The sequence below is a fragment of the Bidens hawaiensis genome, unplaced genomic scaffold (genome assembly GCF_021521415.1).
Source record: "Bidens hawaiensis isolate Kalapana, Puna unplaced genomic scaffold, B.hawaiensis_p1.1 tig00052131_1, whole genome shotgun sequence".
NCBI classification, from domain to species: Eukaryota; Viridiplantae; Streptophyta; class Magnoliopsida; order Asterales; family Asteraceae; genus Bidens; species Bidens hawaiensis.
In genome coordinates, this window is record NW_027506208.1 from 69,986 (window position 1) to 97,913 (window position 27,928).

The following is a 27,928-nucleotide window of genomic DNA, read 5'->3' on the forward strand; positions in this document are numbered from 1 at the left end:
AAGACAAGTTATTGCTGTTCGAATATTATGATTTATAATATATTAATTTATGTTGGTTTATTTATATCTTGTGTTTACCCTGCGCCTGCGCGAATGAATGTATTTATTAAATATTGACACCCAATAGTGTCACGAGTAATGAAACAATATGTGGCGCCCCGATGTATAATCCGCCTTTGGTCGGGGTGTTACAGTTATAACCCGTTTAAGGAATATCTGGGTTTGGTAAGACCCATACCTATGAATTCGGGTCAAATGCATGAGAAACCTCTATTTTAAAATCAAGCAAATCTGGCGACTCCAAAAAAATGGGGAGCGACCACATCGCGACACGTAGAATTTTTATGTCTTCGTTTATATATATTATAAATACACACACACACACACATATATATATATTCAAAACGTCATGGACTCTCTAATTATACTTCTAAATGTACACATTTGTTCACTATTAGACTAGAACTCTTACCACTTGAGAAGGAACACCATTATATACCAAACTTGATACCATTAGTTTAACTATTAATCTATTACGTACATACAAAACCTATTTGATAATACCTGCATACACACACACGTATATTAAATAGGTTTGTATGTACGTACGCTTCACTGTTCATTTCAGATTATGCTTCATGAGTTATACGCAACGCTTGATATTTTATACCTTTCCCCGGTGCATTTCGCCATTCATTTAGGTGAAACTTAAATTATCTTTATTTAGATTGTCTGAAGAATGTTTGTGGTTTAATTTAAACAAGTGTTGCAATTATCCGTCTCTTATCACTCACATTATGTTTTCTTGCATTGTGAGCGATTTGGTAATTAAGGGAGCTCTTTAGCAATTATGATTTGTTAATTAGATTGTACGAGTGGTGTTAACAGTTTGTTTTTTATTATCACTTAAATAAAACCATTTATGTGGGATCTATCTAGCTAAAGAGGTTTGGATGAATCATTTAACCGAAAACCCATAGGGGTTGCATTTTCCTGAAATTGAATTTTAATTTGTAATCAAATGTGTTTTTGTTGCCGGTTCTTTTTGGCCAATTCTCACCTTCTCTTATTTGTCTTTTTTGCCAATCTAGACCGTCAAATTTGTTTTTGATAAATATACGTATAACCCAAAACAACGTATATATATACTAATTATAGGACGTATGACAGCAAAAAGTAAAAGAGTTTAAATAACTACAGTTTTTAAAATATATGGTACAATAATTTTAAACATATTGTTTACTTTCAAACCAACTCCCCTTACGATTTATAAACGACACTTTTTCATATGTTTATATTTTATGGGGAAGGTTAACGTACAAATAAAATTAACGTGTTAAACGTGAGAATCAAGTAGATTAATTATATATACAAGTAGAGTAATTATCATAGAGTAATTACATAATTACTCTATGATAATTACTCTACTTGTATATATAATTACTCTACTTGATTCTCATGTTTAGCATGTTCATTTCATTTGTATTTAATCCAAACCCTATATTTTATTTTACAAAAATACAGCATAAAAACAAACATTTGATCTATTTAGTTTGACGTTTCCCACAATGCCTTATAACGGTGTATACGTTTCCAGCCAACTCGCCAAGCGTCTCTCTAGTAGGACTAAAACAAATGCTCAAACAGACTTGGTCCTTAGGTCAAATTTTATAACATGTAATCTACTTACCATTACTCATATGTTGATTGACATATACTTAATATGCTATGTTTTGGAAAAATACTGCAATACTTTAAAATAGGGATGGACAAATTGTACCAGGTATCAAACCAGAATCGAAACGAGCATTTCAACAGCAGTACTAGTATTCGACACTAGCATCAGTACTTCACGAATTTTTGCCAATGGTACCGGTACCAAACCAAACATTTTCAGTACCAGTACCAAGTTTTTAAGAAAATCGGGATCGGTAATGGTATGGTACCAAGTTCGTCCATAAAGGTTTCGAAAAAGGTATGTTTTTGACATTTCTAAAGTTAAAACCAGGCCATCTATTTATAAAAAAGTAGGGATTAAAAAAACCCATCACCTATTTCAGCATTCATATACCATGCATGCATACATGTGTTTGTAACTATATACACACACACACATACTAGCCGGAAAAAATAGTCTCTAATTGCCATTTTACTCAAGACTAATAATATTCCTTTTCCCTGTTCTTACATATACTGTATAAAGAAGTAATTTACAAATTAAACCCTCCAAAAAGTACCTTTCTCCAAGCTGACAGTAATTACAAACCCTACACCTTCTACATATTATTTTTGTCTCTGCCAATTCACATGACTCTATTCCGTTTTGTTAATTGCTGTCGCGCGGATGATGAATTTGAAGAATTGTCAACTGATTCTTGTAACCTATAAATCAAGAATATATTATGTTCTAAAGACTAAATGAACGGGTTTATCTCTAACAAGTCAATCATCACTTGAAGGTCAAACCTCCTAAATCATTGTATTTATATAAGAATTAATTACACGGATCACGGATGGCTATTGTGGTTTGCCCATATTGCAACTTTAGCCCCCCATGTTTCAAAAACTACAACTTCAGACCAACTGTTTGCACTAATGTAACATCGTTGGTCACTGAAATGGTCGGAGGTTAACCTTTTTCCTTTAAGTGCGTGCGAAATGACAAAAATATCCTTACATTAGATAGATAATAAATAATAAATAATAAATATTTTCTTGGCCAACACGTTTTTTAACTTTTAATTATTCCATGAGACGTTTTGTCAACTTTAAAAACAGAAAATAATTAACCTCCATCCATTTGAAACCAACGGTGCTACATTCATGCAATATGTGATTTGTGTACTTAACTCTTTCAAAATTCAAATTAGCATAATAAATAATATAATTGTGCATCGATACTCTTTTTGCAAACACAACTTAAAGCAATTAGGTGCTAACAGTTAACTTTCCAATCCTTAAATCACATTCTTTACCTTAGTGAGTCGACTCAGTTCTGAACTGGCTGACCCGTCGAACCAGAGGTAGGCCTCGTTTCTGCATCTTTGACAACTTCTTCATCTGAGTCAGATTCCCATAAGAATCCATTTTCCGTTTCACTAGTTTGGCTATCAAGATTTTCGTTTATGGTTTGTGATCGGGAGACAATGCTTGCAACATATTTATCTGCAATGATATAATCATATGTCATAATCAAAGAAAACAATTTAATAAAACAAATTTGAGTATTTAAAATTCTTGCCAGCTAGGCTTCGAAGGGCGTTTTCAGCTGCCTGCTGTTGTGCATCTTTTCGGGTTTTGCCCATCCCAAAACCTATTTTCTCACCCGTGAACAGAACCTGCAGCATTGACCCAAAAAACCACGAATGAGGGGTGTTTGTGTCTGTTCGTTTAATTTTAACCAAACAAAAAGTTGGGCACAAACAATTATACGAACGAGGTTTTTACTTTTCTTGTTCGTGTTCATTCATTAAGAAAATGAGCATGTTCGTGTTCGTTCATTAATAGTCTAAACGAACAGTTCATGAACGTAAACAAACAAACATAACTGAGTGAACACCAACTAAAGTAAACTAAACATCAAGATATCAGGCCTAAAAGATAAAAAAAAAACTTCACTAAGTTGTAATGGGTGACATCTTAATTTCATAAACTATAAGATATAAGAGGCCTAAAAAATTAAGTGACCATATAAACGGACATAAATGAACAAACGTAAACAAACAATGTTCATGTGGTTCAATTAACTAAATGAACAGAAAAACTTGTTCATGCTCGTTTGTTTATTATATAATAGAACTTCCCGTCAAACAATACACTGAACATTCGGTAGGCTTACACGCCTATCTAAATTTAAAGCTTTTGTCACTTCTAGAGTTGTAGAAATGACAAAAATGTACCTGAATCTAATCAAAGAAACAAATTTAGAAAAAATGTTAAAAACATATCCAAGTAGATTCAAAGGTACTTTTTGTCATTTTACAGTTTTCCACCAAGTTAGGCTACCAACTAATAGTAATGGTGTACTCTGCTCACCTCATAAGAAAACTGCCAGTCCCTGTTGGAGCTCAGAATGGATCTATACTCAACCTATATATTAATGAACACAAATATGTAATGAAGCATAATAAGAATAACCAGAAATAAGAGCTTGTATTTATACTGGAATATATTATCATATACCTTAAAACCACATCTTTGTCCAATTTCTTGCAGCACTCCTATCGATAAAGACGGTTGTAAAAGGTTTGAATTTCCACTATCGGTGGGTCCTCTTTTGTTATTTAAGAATGGTTGATTATGTGGCACGCCTATGTCTACCACAAAAATGAAAAAAACAAAATAACTTGACTTATAATTTAACACTAGTAAATCCAAAATACTAAAAATCTGTGCATTGTTGGGTGAATATTGAATAGCAATATAATAATTTATAATTATAACAATCCTCATAAAGTCAACAAAAATACCTGATGGTTGACCTGCTTGTTGCAAAGTCTTCTTTTGCAAACCATATCCATGGAATACCTGAATATAGCATCACAAAATTAGATGGGTAGACGTGGCAATTTCAACACATTAATTTAAAGAGTTAGATACGGTTTTAGTCCCTGTGGACCGTCGTTTGACTCAAATCACTCTCGTCCATTAGTGTGTATTTGGCTTCTCTGGTTCAATAGTTTAATTTTCATATCAATTGAAAGTCTAGCCCACTAACCCCACCCAAATTTTCTGTTGACTTTTTATTAAAAGACCAAACTATATGACCAAAATCCCTTGTATTTAATGCTAAAAAGTAACTTATAAAACTAATATATATACATTTCACAACTACATTTAATCATGTGGGCCACCTCTAAAAGAACTTTCAAGGGTACTTTGGTCTTTAAATAAAAAGTTAACAGAAATGGGGTTAGCGGGCTGGACTTTTAAGTTTTGACTGAAAAGAAAATGAAACTATCGGACTAAAAAAGTCAAATTTACAATAATGAGCTAAAAGGGTTATTTGGGTTAAACCACAAACACTAAAACCGTATTTAACTCAACTCTAATTTAAATTCCAAAAACGGATGCAAAATGTGTTTGCAGATGGACCTAAACTGACCCAACTGTAAGAAAGAGCCCATCATATAAGCCCACATGGGGTCCACTCTGAAACAAATGGATGTATGTAGGCATCAAGTTTTTACATCATCCAATTTGGGTATATTATTAAAATTATTACTATTTAATACTTAATACCTCATCATTCTTTGGTTCAGATACAGGTGGTTGAAACCCTGCAGAGAAAGAGCTAGCTGTACATTGAGACAAAGGATAATAACCAGCTCGTTGTTTGTTTAATATCTCAGGTCCTTGGATAGGGCCAAGTAAGCTAGGTTCTGCAATACATAATGAAATATATTATAGTTCTACACAAAAACAATATAGACCAATAAACACACTTTTGTGTGTGGAAAGAGATGCTTTATGAGTACATACTCTCGGAAGGCGCCATTGATCTGAAAGATGGTGGACCATAAATACCTGTAGCTGGAAGTAACGGCTGAGATCTTTCAGATTTTAGGTCAGCATTTCTAGTATCCTAGATAAGATGAAACAGAAAAAAATAAAAATTTATATCTGAATAATTCAGGTCTACATGCATAGCTATGAAAAATATATAGAATCAGGATCACTTCACAACTTCTAGATATCTTATGAGCTCCTTGACAACCAATCAAATATGTAAATTCAGATATACATACTATGGTCACTAGACACATGTAAACTGGTGACTAGATATGTATAATCACAAAATTACATATAATAGATGACAAATCTACCCTCAAATAATATTAAATAAGAAAGTTATAAAATGATTGGTTGTTAGAAGTGTTTGAGAGCTAAATAAATTGGAGTTCTAAGGAGATCCAAACCCTCTGTGTGTGTTTTTGGAAAGTCTACCTGCTGATTCAGTCTAGAAGCAACTTCAGGACCGTTTATTCCCTCAGCCATTGGGGCATTTGCATTACCATTTGGTACAAAACTAGCATCCTGAAAGAAAGAAATATTCGAATAATCAAGAATAAAAAAAAAACTCTAAATATCAAAATCTATAAGTTTGTTATGTACTCACTTCTGACATAAGATAGTTGCAAACGTCTGGTGCAGATGGTAGATTTAAAACTTCATCTTCATGAAAGAATTCAGAAACTCTCCTTATAAGATTCTCATCAAATTCTCTAGAAAACATAGCATAAGTAAATAAACTATTCTTCACGTGTATGATATAGTAAATGAAAAACATTGTTTAAACATGATATTATCTTACTTAAAGAAACCACCTCTAACATTGCATGCAACATTCCTTGCCACACAAAGAACTGGAACAGCATTTGCTGTCTATCAAATTCAAGATAAAATCATATTAGTAAAACAATCAAATAAAGAAAATCAAGATTGTAATTTTATGATACCTCTGCTTGTGGAGCATAATAAGGAGTGAAAGCAGGTACCACATGAACTCGAGGTTGATCTTTATCTTCCCAAACTTTTAACCTATCATCAATCACCATGGCCATTCTTGGATGACAATTCCTATCTTGGAAAACATTTAGCAAAGACTTACGTGCACCTACACAATAAAAGCTAGAAATTTAGGGCATCAAAGATAAGTTCTAGGCTGTAAACGAAACGAACTTGTTCATGTTCGATCGTTAAGCATTTATTAGACTACAGACAGTTCATGAACATATAATAAATAGAACAACTTCTTGTTCGTGTACGTTCATTAAAGAAAGTGCTTTGGTTAGTTTCTGTTCGTTAATTTCATAAACGGACACAAATGAACATGTATTAATTTGAAAAACCAAAATCATTCTTAAAAACTCAAGTATTAGAAAAATCACCCAAAATTTAAGCCCTTCACATAAGTATCTGAAACTAGTTTGACGCAATAATCATAAACAAATCATATAAGTTAGGGTTTGATAGATAAACTAATAAATATATAAAATATAAAACGTTAATATGTCAGGATAATAAAGTAAAATATATAAATATAATATATGAACAAACCTTTGATGGTCGAACATAAACAAACAACCAAACATTAACGAACATAAACGAACGTGTTACCGAATGTTAGCGAACACAACTGAACGAACACGGTCTCTATTCATGTGCTTTCATTTAATTAATCAAACAGAAAACCTTGTTCATGTTCGTTCTATTATTAAAACGAATGAACGTAACAAACTTACCATTGAACGTAACCCTAAAGATAACCCTCACACCAAACACGCCCTAATATACTTAGTAAAAAAAGATGCTTGCCTGATTTGACACATACAACGCGAGTCAACAGTTGTTTAGGGGCAATTAGGTGGGACCCAGGGTCTAGCAGCCTCCACATCTCCAATGCATAATCTCTTTCAGCCATAGTGCACACAAAAACCTCAAATCTTTTGCGTCCTTTTGCAATTAAATAACTCCTTAAATCCTCCCAGGCAGGCCGTAATCTCACAAGCACACTCGTATCACGAATCTGTATATGCAAACAAGTTATGACCATATGTTTATAACTAACAAAAGCTTGTGAATGCATACATAAGTGCACATATATGTGACACTGTTAACATTTGAGTGATTTTGACATATCAACACATGTCGGTCCAACTAACAGTCCGTAACCTTTTTATCCCTGGTTTATTTGTCATTTTCCACAACGCCCTGCTTGCGGTGCGCACATATAATGTATATATGTGTGAACCCTTGGGTGGGCAAAAGTAAAATTGCACTAATTTTGACGTTATTTTACTAATCACGTGAAAATAACGTTAAAAGTGGCGGAAGGTTAATCAGGCATCATGTGGTGGCGTTGATAGCCGAAAGACAAGGGCACATGCACCAATCAGCCGGTGTCCCGATGATTGAGTGTTATGTGTCTTATGTCCAAGGCTTGATTCAAAACTACTATCGAGCCGGGGGTCTCACCGGAAGCAGCCTCTCTATCCCTATGGGATAGAGGTAAGGCTGTCTACATCTTACCCTCCTCAGACCCTACCATAGCATTGCTATTGGTGGGATATACTGAGTACGATGATTTGTCATTTTCCACAAGTACTATCCTTTTGTGTAACATGCAGATACCGTCACTTCCTCGTTAATGATAATAACAATAACCAGATAAAAATAATACCAAAAGCACAAAAAACATGAACAAACAATAGCTACCAAGCTGTTAAACCTTAATAACGTGATTGCAAGTTGTTAAACCTTGAATGATTACCACCCTTCCAAAATTCACTAGTACCTTCGGAAATCACAATCCACGAACTTGCAGAAAACATAGTGATCCTCATAGATGAAAAGTGTCCTCTCATTTTCACAATTAAATCAATAATAAATTCATTTGGGGTAATTTTCTTAACAAATATGAAATATTAATATTCTTTGTAGTTTGTTATAAAAGAAGCATTAATGATTTCTAATTTCTAGAAATATGCTACATGGGTTATGTTTCATTCATCTCCTTACTTTTAGGGCATATATCTTTCTAGGATAACAAACTATGAATGAAACATAACCCATGTAGCATATTTCTAGAAATTAGAAAACTGACTAAAATCAATTAAATAAAAGAAACTGAATTAGAAGAAAAAAGAAAATAAAGAGTTGCAAGCAAATGTAGAGAATGTTTGCACACAGGGCAACTCACATAGCCAAGCCATCCGGTTGGATCAAGCTCACCCAAGCTTGACCGATTCCACATGAACCATGGATCCCTGATGATGGCCTGATTCCGTCAACGGCTAGTGCATTCAAATACATAACTACTCACATGTCCTAAGCGTAAAATCAACTATGTTAGACAAATAATCAAAATTAGTGACATTGCAAGATCTAATAAATCCTTTTGCAATCAAATCCTTTATAAACACAAACATCCATCATCACAAATTCGTCTGTAGCCAAATAAGTTTCTAAAAGATATCTAGCTAGGGATTGCTAAACCTTCAATAAGTGAGTCACAACTCACAACTAAAATCACTTCAACTTTAATCAAATAAAGACGAATAATGATCAATGAAATTTCATCTTTAACCACAATAGACTTCATGGCACATTTTTCTAGGGCTTGCTAATGCTTTCAAAATATATATAGTTATTCACAACTTAAGTTCCAATCTTTGGTCTTAAATGATAAGTGCATCCATAGTTGTTAATAGCGAATAGCGAACGATAGCAACAAGCTACCTATACGCTACGTAGCGATAGCGGTAAAATAGCGAGCGCTATTGCTATTTTATGTTTAGCGATACACTAGAAAAAAAATTTTAAAAATATTTTATATGTATTTTTATACATATATTTGACAAAAACGGTGTTTTTATAAGTATATTAACAAAAAACCCTAAAATCCAGCTAAAATATAAGGTTTAGCATCGCTATTTTGATTAAAACAGAGAAAAAAAATTAAATAAACCTGAAAGATCGCTATTCTTCACGCTATTAAGCGCTAAATATGAGATAGCGATGAAATCCTGCTACGCTACATAGCGCGCTATAGCGAGCGCTATTGACAACTATCCCAGTTTCTCCAACTTTACCTTTGCATGATATAGGTATACAGGCTGCTAAACAGGATATATATTTCGATAGTTCTAGTAACAGTTCTAAATACATGGCATTTCATTATATCAATAAAAAATGACAATACAATGAACCAGCTTATGTCCTAACCTCTGGATTAATGCGAGTCAACACAACATTCTTTTCCGGCAATCGTATAACCGGTCGTTGAACACGTTCATTCCCAGCAGCATTCACAGGAACTTCCTCCATTTTCGCATTATACGTCTGTCCATTATCCGTAACAGCGTCATTCTCAGCATACTGCTTCAATAACGCCCGATCCTCCACATATCTCTTAAGCTCAGACGTCATCCCCGAAACACGAACAGGATCTGACTCATGCCCAATCCAACCCGTTAAAACCTCAATCCTATCCTCAAACGACTTCATCGTGTTTGCAACAATAAGCGTCTCGTCTAGATCAAACACAATCGAAAGACACCGCATGTTCAACATCCCTAAACACGAATTATACAACTGAGCCGGAACCGAACAACACCAGAAACATGGAAACCTCTTTAATTTGCTCGGCATTGCCACTAAATGCACCTCCTCATCTCCAATTAACACCACAGCTGTCTGTAATTACACCAAATTCAATAAAACTAAGCAACTCCAAACAAATAATTAACAATTAGTACCTTTAGTTCGTAGAAACAGGCGGCGTGGAGATCGAGAAGCGGTTGTTTAACCGGAGAAGACGATTCGAGCTTACACCGAACCGGAAGCGAAGAGATAGTCAAGAGAACAGAGAGAGGAGGACAGCGTTCGCTGAGGTAAGAGATATGATGAACCCTAATCTCGTTGTTTGGGAACTGGAAGGTCTTATCCGCAGTGGGAATAACATCCAATTCACCCAAACAAACATCTCCATGGTAAACCGCAGATTTACTAAACCCTAAACGACTCATTTACAAATTACAATTACAATTACAACATCGAATTGGAATGATATTATTATTATTATTATTATTATTATTATCTCAAAGCCTTGAAATGGATGACGAGAAATAATAATAAATGGAAACAATTTGACGGAGATTTGGGAAGGAATGAAGCAAACTACTTCTTCTTCACTCGCTTTCTCTCTCTAAAACGCCTCTTTTTTTCTCTCTCTAAAAACGGTTGCAAATGAGGAGTGTGTGTGGGTTTATATAGAGGGTGGAGGGGTGACTTCAGGCTTTGAGTTGGGTTTATTTACGGAAATACCAAGGAATTTTTTCCTTACCGTGAATGCTTTTCGCGATGATGTTTGATCGTGATGTCGTAACTTGGGCCGTTCGATTTTATGGTTTTTCCTTTTGGGAAGTTTAGGTTTTATAACAATTCTTGTAAAAGGTAGAGTAGCATTTGTAGTTATAAAAAAACATTTAAAATATTAATAAAAAAATCATAATCCTAAGTTTAATTAAAAAACAAAAAATGTAAAAAATTTTCTACCATCTTTCTCGTTCTAAAAAAAAGACATAATATTGAGAAACAATATTGTGTTTTTTTATTTATCATTGTGTTTTTTCATCATTAATTATGTAATTTTTTCTTGACATTGTGTCTTTTTTTTATATTGTGTTTTTTTGTATATTTATCATTGTGTTTTTTGTTTAGTTTCGTCAATGTGTCTTTTTTCTCAGTATTGTGTCTTTTCGTCTTTATATATATATATAGGGTTTGGATCAAATACAAATGAAATTAACGTGCTAAACATGAAAATCAAGTAGAGTAATTACTCTACTTGTATATATAATTATTATACTTGATTATCACGTTTAGCACTTAATTTCATTTGTACGTTAACATTCCCCTAAACATATATATATATATATATATATATATATATATATATTGAAACGAAAATGAAGGGGCGGGGAAACATTTTAGTTTTTTTTAATTTTTTTCGTTTTTTATTTATATTTTGACATTTCGTTTGCAGTGAATCACCTAGCACAATTCATTCATTCTCCTACACAGACTTACCGGTAGGCCCTCAAACGGTTATTCTTGTATCTTAAAGGGATTTTATCATGGTTTGTTCTTAAACAGGAAGTCGCCCTTTGAGCTAACCGCCTTCTCTGATTCAGATTGGGGAGGTGTCTCCACTGCTTGTCGGTCTACAACGACCTATATTTTGTATCTTAGGTCCAACATAATCTCATGAAAAATCTGCCCAACAAAAATTTGTGTCACTGTCATCAACTGGACTGGAGTACAAGGCTCTTGCAAATGCAGCGACTAAGCTATCATGGATCCAAAACCTTCTCAAAGAGCTTGTTTTATCAGTAAAGACCCCTCCACACGGGCGGCACTTACCTGTGTGCAGGCTGTCGCACCCCAAAAATTTTAACTTAACAACATAAGACTTAATTAGGTTGGTTTGGGTTGTAACATGTGTCGTTTAGCCTAAAACTATTCAAAACACAACTAATCACGCAAATAGATGGACATTTGTTATAACTTTAAAACATAGTTTCAAGTACCAGGTACATGTTTATTTAAAACCATAAAAAATTGTCCAACATTTTCAAGTGTACAATGAAGTCACTCGATCTACCACACCCATTGCTCACAAAACTTTAGTTTTTTCCTTTACATGAAAAATACGTTTAAAATTCAAGTCAACACATGGTTGGTGAGTTCTCATTATAAATATTTTTTGTAACATCCTGATTTTCTAGTTTCGGTTAATAAAATGAGAATATGAATTATTACGAGTCGGGCTAGTGTTGGGCAAAATGAATATGATTTATGGACTTAGGTCATGTAGGAAAGAAGGAAAAGACCATGGGCTTAAGCCCATGATCCATAATTATATAAACCTTAATTACCCATTTTTCATTCATTTACACATATTCCATACACCACCAAAACACACACTTAAGCTTTCTTTCTAGTTACTTCCTTCTCTAGCCGAAACCAAGAAAGAAACCGAGCACCGACCCGAGGTAATGATAGTATGATGTTATATGAGCTTAAACCCGTTAGATATAATCGCAAAACGACGAGTCGACACCGTTAAACCGTTTGAGTCACGAGATCCGGGTGGAATCGGGTATAAACCAAACCTAAGATGGGCTTAGGGGTCACCCTAGCTCAGATCTGGATCGAACGGGGCGAAGAACGGTGAAAAACGAGTCAAAACTCGTTTTTTCCGGCGAAACCGCGTTTTCCGGCGACGGCGCTGGAATTGGTACGAGGTAAAAGAGAATGTCAGAGAATGTTTCTGACATTCTCTGACCTAACCCTAATTCGTTAGCGGAAAAATTGCGAACTAACATGTAATTCGTTAAGGAAATAAAGACGAACTAGCTCATTCGTTAAGGCCATTCGTTAGGAGAGGGACGAACGAACCCCATTCGTTATAGGGTTCATTCGTTGACCAGATCAGTTCGTCTTAGAGGTCAATTCGTTATGCAGACCAGTTCGCTATATGGGTTAATTCGCTACAACAGTCAGTTCATTATGGGGGCTCATTCGTTAAGAATCCCTGATGTGTTGTAAAACACACTTATTTTTCCGTACCATTTTATCACCTTTTTATTGCTAATTTATATAATAAATAATGTTTTTAACTCGTTTTAACTTAAGTATTTTTTTTTTCTGGATCACAAAATCCTCCCCTTTTCTAGCCTCTCCTTCTTGCTTGCTTACCTAGCAATCTTACAAAGTTTATTATTTTGTGTAGGTGACAAGTTTTAAAAGTGAAAAGGTTCGGGTTTTGGAAGATAAAAGAGGCTTTTATGATCAAGTTAACAAGAATAAGCTCAAGGCCCGACCCAAGCCCGCTAGAGGAAAGCTTTACATGGATATTATATATTAAAACAAAATAAAAAAAAACCCTAAGACCAGCCCCCCTAGGCCGATCACAACTGCAGCAGCAAAAAGATATTAACAAGTTGTGTTGACATTTTGGTTGGCATTTAAACCAACAATCTTGTTGGTTTTAAGGAAACACACAAAACTTAATATGTGTGACTCAATCTCACGTAGAGCAAGACAAGATAGAAAATAATATATTCTCTTTGCTTGGTCCAAGTTGCCGTGAACAACAAATAAGAAAGAAGAAATCCCGATCGGAAATTGCAGCTAAAGAAAAATCAGTTTGCATCCATATATACTTTGGTTTGGTTTCTTTTCTTTATGGTTATGGTTTGTTTTGAGTTTGTGTTAGACATGAACATGTTTAATATTTTTGTGTCTTTGTTTATTATTAATGATATGAGTGGCTAAATCTTTTGGACTACCTAGGTTGAGATGAATATTGACGTTGTTTGACGGTTTATTTGGTTTTAATTAATTACATGACGTATTATTATTGAAAAGCTTTATATAATTTATTCTTTGATGTGTTAAATATTGTTTTTATATAATTATTGCTTATTGATTCTGCGTATTACTTTGATTGATTGATTGTGTGTCGTTCGGTTAGGGTTCTATGTTTAGGTCTTAGACTTGGTGTTTTTGATCTGTTTGTGGTTAGCGCGACCATAGGAATCTTGAGTATGATTAATTATTAAAATTCAATAGTATCACCTTCCTTGCTACCGAGAGGTAATAGGGAGTCGGTTTGTCTCTCGTCTTTATTCGGTTAGGTTAGAATTGCGCGAGAGCGAGTTTTGGTCTTATCCGGTTTAGTTTTGCGTGCAATGTGTCTTAGATCAAGTTAAATATTGTTACCCCTTTATCCCTATAATTGCTAGTACCAATTTTAAGCGGGTTTTGTGTCGTTGGGTCCGAGAGGAGATGCGTCATTTGGGTACCTTAATAATCTTTTTTCCGGTGCATTTATTCAACCTTCTTAGATTTGTGAGGGTTAGTTGGTGAGACCGAGAAGTAATCTAGCGAACTTTAATGAGCCTTAGTTGATTATTTTAAGATCCCGGTGTCGTGTGATTAGTTAATTCCATTAGCCGTTGAACTGTCAATAAGATTCTTGCCTAGGTAGTCGTTTCTCCATATTTGTTAAAAGCTCCGTAAGTGCCGTTAAGTTTTCTTGTTGGTTTCGTTAAGTCAAGTAAGTTAGTTACATTATTATAATTAGTATAGAATAAAAGAAAAAAATAATAATATAATAAAATCAATTAAATATTTTAAGGTAGGACTTGGATTAGGGTTTATAGGTGGTGAGCGGAACAGGGAGTCTACTGGACGCAGTTCAACTAGCTCCGAGCCGTTCTCACGTGTCTTCGAGCAACTTGGATTAGTTGTTCGGTAGACGAAGGGGATGAGCGGAACAGGGAGTCTACTGGACGCGGTTCAACTAACGGACACTCTTGGAACAGCTGGAGTAAGAAGTCCCCAAGTGAGCGTATTATAGGGGACCGTCAAGCACATCCGGCAAGGATCAAGGGCGCTCTCGTTGTTGCATAGCTCAGGTCGAAGTAAAGTGCCATCGGACGTCCAACAAGCAGTCTCACGATCGGGCATGAGTGTCCGGAAGTTGTCATTGTATACTCCCGTGGGTCGGAAGGCGGCGGGGGAAGGAGAGGGAGACTGGGCGAGATCTATCAGAAGCGAATTCCCCTTACAAATAGAGGCGCCTATCAAAAAGATACTCCGAAGGCTTCGGGATCGAGGTCTCATTAGCCGAAGAAGACCCTGGCCAATCCACGTGGCCTGCTTGACGAACGTCAGCGATGGAGACATCGTAAATTGGTCTGCGGGCATCGCGATAAGTCCTCTGTCCTACTACAGGTGCCGCAATAACCTTTACCAAGTCCGAACGATTGTCGACCACCAGATCCGCTGGTATGCAATATTCACCCCGGCCCACAAGCACAAATCCTCGGCGCGGAATATAATCCCAAAGTACTCCAAAGACTCAAATATAGTAAATAAAAAATGTGGTAAGACCCTTGCGGAGTTCCCCAACAGCATAGAGCTTGGGAAGCTCGGACCCGGTCAAGATCCGAACAACAAGGAGCACTCAACCACTAGTCTAGTCTAGTAGTCGTTTTTTTCTATTAGTTGCGATGCAAACAGGCCTTTACTTAATTTATGAGATTAGTTGAGTAGGCTTGCCTTAGCTGTCTGCTATAAGATAGCTAGTTTTGGGGCTTTCGACATAAAAAGCCTATCCAGCTTGGCTTCGCTATCGCTCATGACTTGTATTGTAGTCGTCCCAGAATGCCCCTGTACTCTTTCTAATGCTAATGTCTTATTCCTTCATTTATTTTTTCTTTGAGTTGCGGTAGCTTCCGCGCCAGCAAGATAGGGCTCAGCCAAAGCAATACTAAGCGAGAAAAGCCCTGACTATCTTCTTAGTCATAGTCAAGCAAGTTTTCGCCTTTCTTGAGGTAAACTTACTAATAAAGTGGCAACAAGCACCTTCTTTCTCAAAGTAAACTTTCTCCCTTCTTGCTTTAGTTTTCAATAAGGCTCGCGCAGGGGCGCTCACCTTTTTTGGCTCCTTCCCGGCCCGGAAGTTCGCTTCTGACGACTAGCTTCTACCGCTAGCGCTTGGACTTGGAAGCAAGCTAAAGCTACCTTGAATCAAATAAATCAATGAATGAAAAAGAAAACCGCTTACCGAGAAATAGAAAGGAAGGACAAGTTGGTTTGTGGACCCGTTGGTCAAAGGAAAGGGGGTCCTGATTCCGGGACGGAGCCGTATGACGCGAGAGTCTCACGTACGGTTCCTTTGAGAAGGGTGTGATACCACCACCTATCAGGCCCGACGAGCGGTCCACGGAGCTGCATCCCTACTCACCTGGTCCATGCACATCGCTCTCTCCAGGAGGTTGTCCGCCTATCCTAGATCTTCCCATTTCAAATAAGATCCCGGGCTCGATCCGGTTTAGTATCAAGGTGATTCTTTTTCTGTTCCTATATATATGGGTCCGTGCAGCATTTCCATGATATCGTTATGATCAATTAATGGGACTTGGCCGGAAAGTGTTCTTGCCTCTATCATTAGCTTGGGTAGTCCCCGTTTCTGGTGTTTTAGTCACCTTTCAATGGCTCCCTTAATGATGTGCGAGGAATTGCCCTATTGAGTAATGGGAAGCGGGCTACTCCCCGAAAATGCCCCTACCTAGGTTCATTTGTCGTTGGGGCTAAAAAGATTCCTTTCTCGTTCCTAGGTCTTTTATTCCAATTATTTTGGATCGCCGTATTATTTCACTCACTGAGTTCTGTAGCGCTTTAGAGAAATCGGGATTACACCCTTTTTTATATCCCTGTCACAGAGTTTGGCCAGTCACGCTTTGGCCTCTCATGAGATCATTAGTTTATGCACGTGGTGGAGCGGGCAGTCTTATGCCCAGGTAATCAAAGAAATGAGTAAAACGGCCAAAAGGCAGAAGGGGCTTTTTATAAGTCCATTATGACGGTTCAGGAGGCTAGAACCGTTGACTTTGAGGATGAAGCATAGCGCTTGCTTAAGGAGGAGTTCGCATATCTTTTGCCTAGGAGTTGCCGGCTGGTCTACCCCTCGGAGACGGGTAGATCATCAGTCTGACTACTAATAAGGCCAGCGGAAAGCAAAGCCTTTTCTCACCTGCAGCAAAGGAGGTGGTGACCAAGTGAAGACCTTCATGGCCTTACTACCATGGTATCTTAGGAACATATTTAGCTTTCCTCGATAGGAGGCTTTAGGTAATGCAACGGCCTCAGTCAGGCATGTTCTTTACATCCTTTTCTTTTCCGAGTTTGAGAGTTTAACTTCCTTTCCCAGTAATAAAATCATAGGAGTAGTAGTACTGTTTGTTTTGATCTTGAAAGAAAGGCTGGCAATTTAGGTAGTCAATTCAATGTCGGCTTCTTCAAACCCCTTTTTCTGCTAGTGAGCTTTTCTTTGAAACCATCTCGGAGTAGTTCAAAGGAAGTAGCAGCTCTAGCTTTAGGGAATCAGTGGATTTTTCATATCCTCCTTCGGTCTCTTTCTCTAAGCTTGTGGAGTCGTCTTCGCTAACACGTCCCCTTACATCCTCCTTTTCTCCTTTATCCCTGTACTTTTTCCTCACGCTTATCTTCCTAGGAAATTAGGCTTCCTTATAACCTATAAAAAATATTTAAAGAAAGTGTAATATTGGTATAGACTCACGGAGACTAGATTCTATTTTTTGCTGGATCAACTGTGCGGGAACTTGAAATGCAATTGACTAGCAAAAAGTGTGGGTTAAGAGCTGCTGTTGAGGCTCTCTGTTGCAAATCCTTTGTATACGTTATTTTTTATCCAATCTCGCATTGGTTTGATCCTATTCTTTACTAATGGTTGTTGACTAAAGGATGCATGGGACTCTTTTTTCTCGTTGCTAGGCTTTCAACCAAGTGCTTTTCCATCTTAGGTGAACGAGCTACGATCTCGCAAGGCACTACTGTATAGTTCTTTGGGCCTGCCGCTGTCTCAATTAGCTTGCTTAGCAAAACCAAAAAAATCGCATCAAAAACTGAACCAAACGCAAAAACCAAAACATAAATCAAATGGTTTTCAAAAATCAGAAAATTGAAAGTTTGGTTTTCAGTTTAGTTTTAGTCAAAAACCACACCGAATCACACCACACACACCTCTAACACAGAAGACTAGATATTTGCCCAAGAAAAAGTAGATTTATCTATCATTTTAAGTGAATTATTCAACTTTTGATATTTAAATTGCAACATAAGTTTTTAAACCATTTTAATTAGTTTTAAGAAACACTTCTAAACTTTTAACATTTTTATTACCGTACACTGGTTTACTTTAGACTTAATTTATTCGATTCAAAGTTTGTTACTTTCATAAATCATATACTAATTTTTTAGTAAATATATAACCATGTCACACTTTTTAATCATGTTGATCGAGAGGATTCAAATTGTAGCACAACCATGATCCGGACGCAAAGGAAAACTATATTGCAACCCATCAGTTAAAAAAGTTTGGTTTTGTAACTGGCTCACTACCCACGTTACGTGGAAGACCTTAACACCGTCTATGTCAGCATTTCAAATGATGTGGTAGTCCACAACTCCACATCAATTTATATTTTACCATCTTGGCAACCCAAACATGACCAACGTACACGGAAACTGGTACGGGAACTGGAAACGGGCACGGGTACGGGAACGGGAAACGGCAAAACCCAAAAAAATCAAGAAACGGGTACGACACGGGTACGACAATAAATACATAATATATATATATATATATGTATATATATATATAGGATGAGTATCATTACAGAACTGTCAAATTATTTAAGAACTTGAAAGGAACCTTAAAAACTAACGTTTTTTATAAAAAATTTTGTATGGTAATGTTATTTGAATGAAGTTTTATCATTTTTTATATCTATATGTACGATTACAATTTTGAAAATTAGTTTTTATACATATCTATGTTTTGTTTTACACCTATGTAAATTTTTAGTACATAAATTTTACACATATGTAAACTTGTGATTAATATATGTAATCAAAAATTTTTATATAAAATATGATAAAACTAGTCTTAAATAATGTTAACATGCAAAAAAAATTAAAAAAATGTTTTGTTGTTTAGAGTTCCTAACTTTTTTAGAGTTCTTAAATGATAATAACCCTATATATATACACATAGGTAATTAATTACTAGTAACAAATAAATAAATATATAATTTTTATTTATATATAATGTCATTTAAACATTTTATGTATAAATTTATAAGTTGAGGACCAAATATAAGCTAGTCTAGATAGTGAGGGTTAAATGTTAAAATGCATAACCTAATTTAATACTATTTATGTAAATATTAACAAAGTTTAGAGACTAAATGCAAATAATTGAAAGATCAAGGGGGTTTATTGTTTAAACCTAAACCTAATTATTACAGCCGCCTTCCCTTCTTCTTCCTCTATTATCTTCTTCTTCTTCTTCTTCTTCTTCTTCTTCTTCTTCCATCTTCTTCCGTTTTCCGGCGCCGGAATTCATCGGATACGGTCTGGAAACAACCTTTAACTTCCGCAAGCGTTTAATAATGGTCCTCGAAGTTCCAGAAACGTTTCGAAATAAGATTCGAATCTTGGAATCGGTCAACGACCGTCCCCAACATCCCGGAGACGGTCAAGAAACGTTTCTAGCCGTCCCCGACCGCGTTTCCGTCCCCGGCGAGTTTCCGGGACGGGGTACGGCACCCGGGTGGCGTTTCCGTGCAACATAGATGACCAATGCATCCATTTAAGCATGCGGGAGTGGTAATGGACGTGAAGTGGCGTCTCGTGTGGCTATGGATTGTAATGGGTCGGCTTTTGAATAGGTTTAGGTCATCTCAACGACTCAACCCCATACTCATTATAAAACTTATTCTACACCGACTAAAAACTTGTCGAGTATCAGGCATATCTGTTGGTTTCAAAAATATTATATATCATACATACTTAAAATAAATCTATATACTTAAAATAAATTGGGTATATTATATGCCGTTTACGCTTATATACCGTAATTATATATTAATGGTAGAAATTTCTGCCCTCACAAAAATACTATTCAATTTATGTACTTACAGTTATCAAATACGGTGAGCATAATAGTTAGTTGTTCAATGTGATATGTATTTTACACATTGGTTGCTTTATGAGTAATAATTAAGGATAAATAACAATTCAACAAGAAGGAAGCCAAACAAAGAAAAAATAAATTGGACTAAGAATAAGAACACTTTATAGGGATAGTGATCGTCAACACATAGTGCAATTAAAATCCAATACAAGTGTCCTGTTTTATGCACAGAACTCTGTTGCAATACTTTCCACATAATAAAACATCATCTATCAACTGGTATGTCACGTAATTGCTTATCAAGTGCATTCTTCACAACAAAGCAACAAAATATGAATATCTTTAACTATAAATTATTAACCATTTAGCATCCATACATACTGAGTCATGGCAAAAGTAGAGCTCAAAGCATCTACCAGATTTAACCTACAATAGAAGTATCAACTTACATTCCATTATTTAGCAACCACTGATATATAATAAAGATAAAAGATGACAGATTAAGCGGAATAAGATATGAACACAAGCTTAGATTCTAATTATATTCAGCAACTGTATTCTTATACCTAAACAACGGCTTGCAAACAAATTTGAGGTGCATCTTCTTAAGGTCAAGCTCAGCAAAAGGCGCATCATGGTTGTCGCTGAGCCACTTGCTCGTTTCAGCAATCGCGTTCTCCATTTCCTTCATGGTCTCCGAGGGCTCCCTCTTCTTGATGTTGTACTCTTTGATCTTATTCTTCATTGTGTACACGCAATCCTCTAATTTATTGTATGCTTTTGCTTTCTTCTCGAACTCTTGATCCTCAAGTTTGTACTTCTCAGCATCATTTACCATCTTCTCTATCACTTCTTTGGATAGTCTTCGGTTGGCATCGTTAATTGTGAGCTTCTCAATCTTACCGGTGGATGTAATCCCAACAGTAACGGTGAGGATACCGTTAGCATCTATTTCAAAGTATACCATTATTTTAGAGACTCCTTTGGGAGCAGGTGGTATTCCAGAAACTGTGAACTGGTCCAACAAATGGTTATCTATACATTTGGATCTTTCACCTTGATAAACCACGATCTTGGCTTTAGATTGGTTATCCGAAGTTGTAGCATATATTTGGGACATACTTGTAGGTATTTGAGTGTTTCTTGGGATCACAACATTGAATATGTGTCCTTTTACATCTACACCAAGAGATAAAGGAGTGACATCACGTAGAACCACATCTTGAACACTCTTCTCAGTGTTACCACTTAACTTAGAAGCCAAAACAGCTGCACCATAAGCAACCGCTTCATCAGGGTTCACACTCTTGCATAACTCTTTACCATTAAAATACTCCTGCAGCATATGTTGGACCTTTGGAATCCTAGTTGAGCCACCAACAAGTATCACTTGATCTATACAAGATTTCTTCATCTTAGCGTCACTTAAACAAGTCTCCAAGGTCTTGATGCTCATTTTAAACAAATCCATGTTCAGCTCTTCAAATTTGGCTTGAGTAAATCTCATATAAAGATCAATCCCATCGTGCAAGCTATCCAATTCAATTGATGTCTGAGTAGCACATGACAGAATCCTTTTTGCTTTCTCACAAACAAACCTCAACCTCCCCAATGCTCGTTGATTCCCGGTCAAGTCCTTATTCCATCTCCTCTTGAACTCCAAAACACAGTGATCCACCATGTGGTTATCAAAATCCTCACCTCCCAAATGAGTGTCACCAGCAACCGCTTTCACCTCAAAAATACCCCCTTCCTCAATTGTCATTATTGAAACATCAAAAGTGCCACCACCAAGATCAAATATGAGTACATTTATTTTGCCAACGATGTCAGACTTGTTGTCTAGACCATACGCGATTGCAGCTGCCGTAGGCTCATTGATCATACGAATGACGTTTAATCCAGCAATAGTACCCGCATCCTTGGTAGCCTGACGTTGTGAATCGTTGAAGTAAGCAGGGACAGTTATCACGGCATCTTTAACAACCTTTCCAAGATACGCCTCAGCTGTTTCTTTCATGTTTCCCAGAATCAATGAAGAAATTTCTTCAGCCATAAACTCTTTCTTTTCACCTTTGTAAGTGACGACAATCTTTGGGGTGTCATCAGATCCTTGTATGACCTTAAAAGGCCACAACTTGATGTCTTTCTGTACTTCGGAATCACAGAATCTCCTTCCAATCAACCTCTTAGCATCTTAAGATATAAATAAGCATCAATAATAAGAAGTACTTGAACCTTTATAATAAGAATCATTGTTAGCAGTGCAAGTGACAGTAACTATTGCTAAATCCTTACTCTGAAACCCAAAAACCTTAAGCATGAGAAATAACTGAAGAAACTTCACTGAGGTACAATTTCCTTAAGATCAGACTACAAATTTGATTGACGTACATACAATTTGTTCAGCAGGTTTTATGTATATTTTCTTAGATGATTTCTAACAAACATAACAAATTCAGTAGAAACAGAAAAAAGAAATGAGTAGACTAACCAAATACGGTGTTAGCAGGGTTGGTTGCTTGTTGATTATTGGCGCCATCACCGATCAGACGCTCCTTGTTAGCAAAAGCAACACATGAAGGTGTGGTACGGTTGCCTTGATCATTAGGTACGATCTCGATCCGATTATGCTTCCAGACGGCGACACAAGAGTAAGTTGTTCCGAGATCGATGCCGATCGCCGGTGAGCCGGTATCTTTTCCGGCCATAATACACTCTGTTAAGTTAAAACTTGAAAGTGAGGTGAAAGCGTGTTTCTTTATTTTTCTTCACGATGACTTCTCTTGTATATTTATTAAAGGAGCATGCCCACGTCTCATATTTAAAGGACCGAACAAGTGTTCGTTTAAGTTTTCATGTTTATTGTTTTTGGTTATAAATTGTTTTTTTTTATATAAAAGCAATGCTTAATTAAAAAGAGAACACAATATCAGTATTTTTTTATAATATAACAAATAGTAAATGTCTCTTAACATAACAATATCATTAAGTTATATTTTTTCAGTACAACATAGTCTAGTAAATAGACACTTGGTAATGGCAGAGCACTTGAGCAAGTGCATACAGCGGTAGATGTGCGATGGGCTAGCTCGACAACTGAGCACACTACATGACTAATGTGATTTTGTGAGGAATGAGAAACTTAAATGTACGTACAACAGGTGCCCTTTGTGGTGAAATAACTGAAACCATAGAACATTTATAACTGAATGTTTTTTTTTTTTTTGACAAATGCGGTTTGGCGAGACATATAATTGTGTGGAATTCCCCCTAAATTTTCATTTTTGGGTTAAAAATAAATTGACAATACGTAATCACAGTCACCCAAACGAGACAACAAAGAATGCATGTGTTAGACATTCACTCTTACTGGACACTTTGAAAGTTTTATGAATTTTGCTGGGCATTTTAACTTTTATGTTAAAATTAGAATTGAAAGTACGTGCACATTTAAAAAACCCTTTTCATAGCATTTTAGAGAGGCTGATGTACACACAATGTTTAAAAGTCATGTAAGCCATTAAAAATGACTATTCAAGTTAAAGAAGGCATCGTGAATTCCAAATCTTATAACAAATTAAGAAACCAATGGGTAGGTAGGTGTATATCTTCGTCATGATACATTTAACAAACCCACAATTATATCAATATCAAATTCATCCAAAAAAAGATAGAATTGAAATTGAAAAGGCAAGACAAATTAAGAAACCAATGGGTAGGTAGGTGTATCATTTAAGAAACCCACAATTACATTAAAACTAGTGGGTTTACCCGCCGCTTTGCGGCGGGGTTGGGTGTGACTTGTTGGTGTAATAGTTTGTCAAAGTAAGTTGTCATGTACATGTTTGTCAAAGTAAGTTGTCATGTACATGTTGTTCTTGCAACAACATATTGGATTTAGGATCTGGTTGATGCGGAAACTATGGATTGATTTGTGTCATGGTAGACGTGCTGCTGATATGCTTATACCAGATGTTTCTTGCATCAGCCTTCATTGTACAGGAAATGTCATTGTCACACCTATCATTGACGAGATTTGCGTTGGGAGGATTTTTTGCTTAACATGTTGTCCCGTGTCCAGAATCATCTCTCTAAAATCAGTTTTAGAAAGTGCGTCATTGTCTCGTTGTAGATCACAATTGGTTGTCTATGTTATCTGTGATATATGCACTGAGCACCTATGATATAATGAGTGAGGTTCACGGTTAACCTAATGTCACGGCTTGACATCAGTGATAGAGTTGATGGCATTTGAGAATTAGGATGTTGTCTTTTACGTTGTGACATGCTTAGAGGATCAGTTTGTTGTCTATGATAAACGAGTTGTGACATGCTTAGAGGATCAGTTTGTTGTCTATGATAAACGAATAGCGTACCGTAAGGCAAAAAACAACACTTTCTACTAATTATGAAACAAAAAGTAAAATTCACCCTAGAGTAATAATGCAGTCCACTTTAAATCAACCACAAAAAGGTCACTAAACTGATATGGATGACAGCTTCCGATAAGAAATACAACTACAATAATGCAGATATTGCCATATCAAATGAGTGTTCTCATGCATTTAATTTAATACTTACATAATCAATAGAATAAGAAAACAAATTAATAAGATGAAAGTGCAACCATAAAGATTAATGACTTCACCTTGCAACCTTAAAGTTTCCCTCAAGACTCATTTCAAGTTGTCCGCCACCAGATGATAAATTCTGTAATTCTTCCTAACCAAGAAAACAAAAACAAAATTGTTGTCAACGTCATTTGATAATACATAAATCTAAGTTCAAAGCACAAACCCCAGCAGACTACCAATGATCACCAATTCACCACCCTAAACCTTAAAATCTCTATATTCAATATCAACCACAGCAAATGAGTATAGGATAACAGAGATTAAAAAAATGAACCTCGACAATTGAGCCAATAACACCTTGTACAATAGCCCATGGTGGTCCTAACTCCTATCTTTGATCCAGTTATTTCTCTTTTCAACGTTGTTATAACAACGATCTGGCCGCGACATTCCTTCCTAATCAAACAAAGAAATCAGAAGCAAGCTAAAAAAATGTTGAGACCGCACGAAAACCGGCAACAACACACAAAAATGGGCCACTGCCGTAACTAACCGCCATCGACATCGTCTGCCATAGGACTTCCGCTGTAAACGATGACCATCAACCACCGTAACCATCGCCACTGTCTGTCAACACCACATCACCGCCACCAAGAGTCCGGAAATCGAACCCGGCAACAGTGATGAAGACAATGAAGAAGGATGGTGGTGTGAAAACGGTGGTGAAGCATCAACGCGGTGGTGGCCCGAAGTGCCGGTGAGAGGCGGTGGAAAGAGGACGTTCCAGAAAGAGTTAGAAATCCACCCAACATAGAACATGAACTAAAACCACCCAAGAGTGACCATGGTGCTCATAAGAGATGACGGTTGTGGCAGAGTTACGCAGGTGCAAAAAGAGGGAGGTGGATATTAACTTTTGATGACACCAAATGAATGGACACGTATCAACACCCGGGACACTTGTCAAAGCAATATGATGTCTTCCATGTACACCCATCAGAAGCCTAAGGTACAACCAATGCTGTACAAAGGTTTGTACCACAAACTCAACACCATGTACAATCTGTGATGCACCAGTTCACTTAAAATTGTAATCTTATAAATTTATCAAAAAAAATGGAATTGAAATTGAACAAAGCAAGAAATGTAAGGTCTAGAGATATACTTTAACGTGAGAGTGTTAAAGTTGAGTTGGCAAGGCTAACGAATGAGATACCACTACCTTTAGGATGGATTAAGGGGCTTTAAATGCAAGGTGTATTAAAATGTTAATAGGTTTTAAAATCCTCTACACACACAACAATAATTTAAGAATCAATTTTACATTAAATAAAATCAGGTAAATAAGGGTTAAACAATTTCCTTAGAATGATGTGAAGTGAAACGAGGTAAAGTAGGTGATGTGGTGTCCGTGAAGTTAAGAAGCTTGAATGTATAACTCATGGCCTAAGGAATCACAAATTTGCATCATATGATTTCGGTAAATCATGAAATCCAATACAAGTATCTTGGTTTTATTTTTCAACCACTTTTCAAATAAACAAAAATACCAGTTAATGCATGCTTATCAAATCATACTTGACAACCGCAAACAAAAGATTTTAACTTTTAAGTTTCAAACCATTTAATATCCATACATAAGAGCCATACCAAAAGTAAAACTAAGCATCTAGTAGAATGTCACCATATTTTACCTATAAAGAAGTATACACACTTATTGCATTCCAATGTTAGCTACCATAATATATGGATTGGATATCATATACTCTAAAGGATTGATGTGTTTCACAGGACCAAAACACCAAATATATTTAGAGATAAACGAGTGACGTCTTGAACACGCTTTATCACTTACCTTTGCAGCCATAACGGCTGCACCATATGCAACAGCCTCATCAGGGTTTACACTATTGCATAACTCCTTGCCATCAAAAAATTCCTGCACCATATGCTGGACCTTTGGAATCCTAGTTGAGCCACCAACAAGAATCACATGGGTTACACATGATTTCTTCATATTAGCATCCTTTAAACAAGTCTCCAGAATATCAATGCACTTATTAAACGAACCCAAATTAAGATCTTCGAATTTAGCTCGAGTAAACTTCATAGAAAAATCAATCCCCTCATGTAATCCATCCAATTCAATTGATGTCCGAGTAGCATACGAGAGAATCCGTTTTGCCTTGTCACAAGCCAACCTCAACCTCCCCAATGCTCGTAGGTTACACGCCAAGTCCTTATCCCATCTCCTCTTGAATTCCATAACACAGTGATCAACCATACGATTATCAAAATCGTCACCACCCAAATGAGTGTTGCCAGCAACAGCTTTCACCTCAAAAACACCCCCTTCCACAATTGTCATTACACAAACATCAAAAGTCCCACCACCAAGATCAAAGACAAGCACGTTCTTACCAACATTATCCGACATATTGCCTAGCCCATACGCTACTGCAGCAGCTGTAGGCTCATTGACCATACGAATGACGTTTAATCCAGCAATAGTACCAGCGCGCTTGGTAGCTCGCCGTTGTGAATCGTTAAAATAAGCAGGAACAGTTATCACAGCATGCGTAACAACTTTTCCAAGATACACCTCCGCAGTTTCTTTCATCTTTCCAAGAATCATTGCCGAAATTTCCTCAGCCAAAAACTTCTTCTCTTGACCTTTGTAAGTAACCACAATCTGCGGTGTGTCGGAAGACCCTTTGATGACCTTAAAGGGCAACAACTTGATGTCTTGCTGCAGTTTGGAATCACTGAACCTCCTTCCCATTAACCTCTTAGCACCTGGAAATCCATGATTAGTTAAGTCAAAACCACATTTCATTGTTAATTAATAATTTAGAACTTAATTAAACCCTAACCTTAAATATAAACAATTGCTTGATATATTTATTAATTAATAAAAATTCCACAAACTTCATTGATCCAAATTTCATTGACGTACGGATAACTTATTATTTTAATGATCACAATAAGATAACCAGCATTCAGAAGAAACTAAAAAAAAAAAAAAAGAGTAAACTGACCAGATATAGTGTTAGCAGGGTTCAAGGCTACTTGATTCTTGGCGCCATCACCGATTAGAAGCTCTGACTCAACAAAAGCAACAGAGGAAGGTGTGGTACGGTTGCCTTGATCATTAGTTATGATCTCGACTCGATTATCCTTCCAGACGGCCACACACGAGTAAGTTGTTCCGAGATCGATTCCGATCGCCGGCGAGTCGTTCACTTTTCCGGCCATAATAAGCTCAAAGTTGGGTAAA

General features: G+C 36.3%; 2 protein-coding genes and 1 pseudogene across 4 annotated transcripts; 1 reads left to right on the plus strand and 2 right to left on the minus strand.

Annotated features, from left to right (window-relative positions):
* Window positions 1-2,113: 2,113 nt before the first annotated feature.
* Window positions 2,114-10,589, minus strand: LOC143617085 (RNA polymerase II C-terminal domain phosphatase-like 2). Of its 2 annotated transcripts, none has more exons than XM_077089744.1 (15): window positions 10,260-10,589; window positions 9,727-10,197; window positions 7,318-7,528; window positions 6,459-6,616; window positions 6,314-6,384; window positions 6,119-6,224; window positions 5,947-6,036; window positions 5,482-5,584; window positions 5,242-5,381; window positions 4,470-4,527; window positions 4,183-4,310; window positions 4,036-4,089; window positions 3,242-3,338; window positions 2,976-3,165; window positions 2,114-2,382 (listed from the first exon to the last, which is right to left on the minus strand). In XM_077089744.1, the coding sequence occupies exons 1-14, from the start codon at window positions 10,527-10,529 to the stop codon at window positions 2,990-2,992; spliced, it is 2,133 nt and encodes a 710-aa protein (XP_076945859.1). In that variant the 5' UTR covers window positions 10,530-10,589; the 3' UTR covers window positions 2,114-2,382; window positions 2,976-2,989. The 2 variants fall into 2 exon arrangements, with proteins under 2 accessions (XP_076945859.1, XP_076945857.1); XM_077089742.1 differs by having other exon boundaries at window positions 4,183-4,316.
* Window positions 10,590-14,355: 3,766 nt separating this feature from the next.
* On the plus strand, window positions 14,356-17,181 carry LOC143617079 (uncharacterized; annotated as a pseudogene).
* A 3,270-nt stretch (window positions 17,182-20,451) lies between these two features.
* Window positions 20,452-27,925, minus strand: LOC143617081 (heat shock cognate 70 kDa protein-like). Of its 2 annotated transcripts, none has more exons than XM_077089740.1 (2): window positions 27,690-27,925; window positions 20,452-22,270 (listed from the first exon to the last, which is right to left on the minus strand). In XM_077089740.1, exons 1-2 carry the CDS (start codon window positions 27,904-27,906, stop codon window positions 20,610-20,612), a joined length of 1,878 nt encoding a protein of 625 aa, XP_076945855.1. In that variant the 5' UTR covers window positions 27,907-27,925; the 3' UTR covers window positions 20,452-20,609. The 2 variants fall into 2 exon arrangements, with proteins under 2 accessions (XP_076945855.1, XP_076945854.1); XM_077089739.1 differs by lacking the exon at window positions 27,690-27,925 and adding an exon at window positions 22,569-22,850 and having other exon boundaries at window positions 20,456-22,270.
* Window positions 27,926-27,928: the final 3 nt, after the last annotated feature.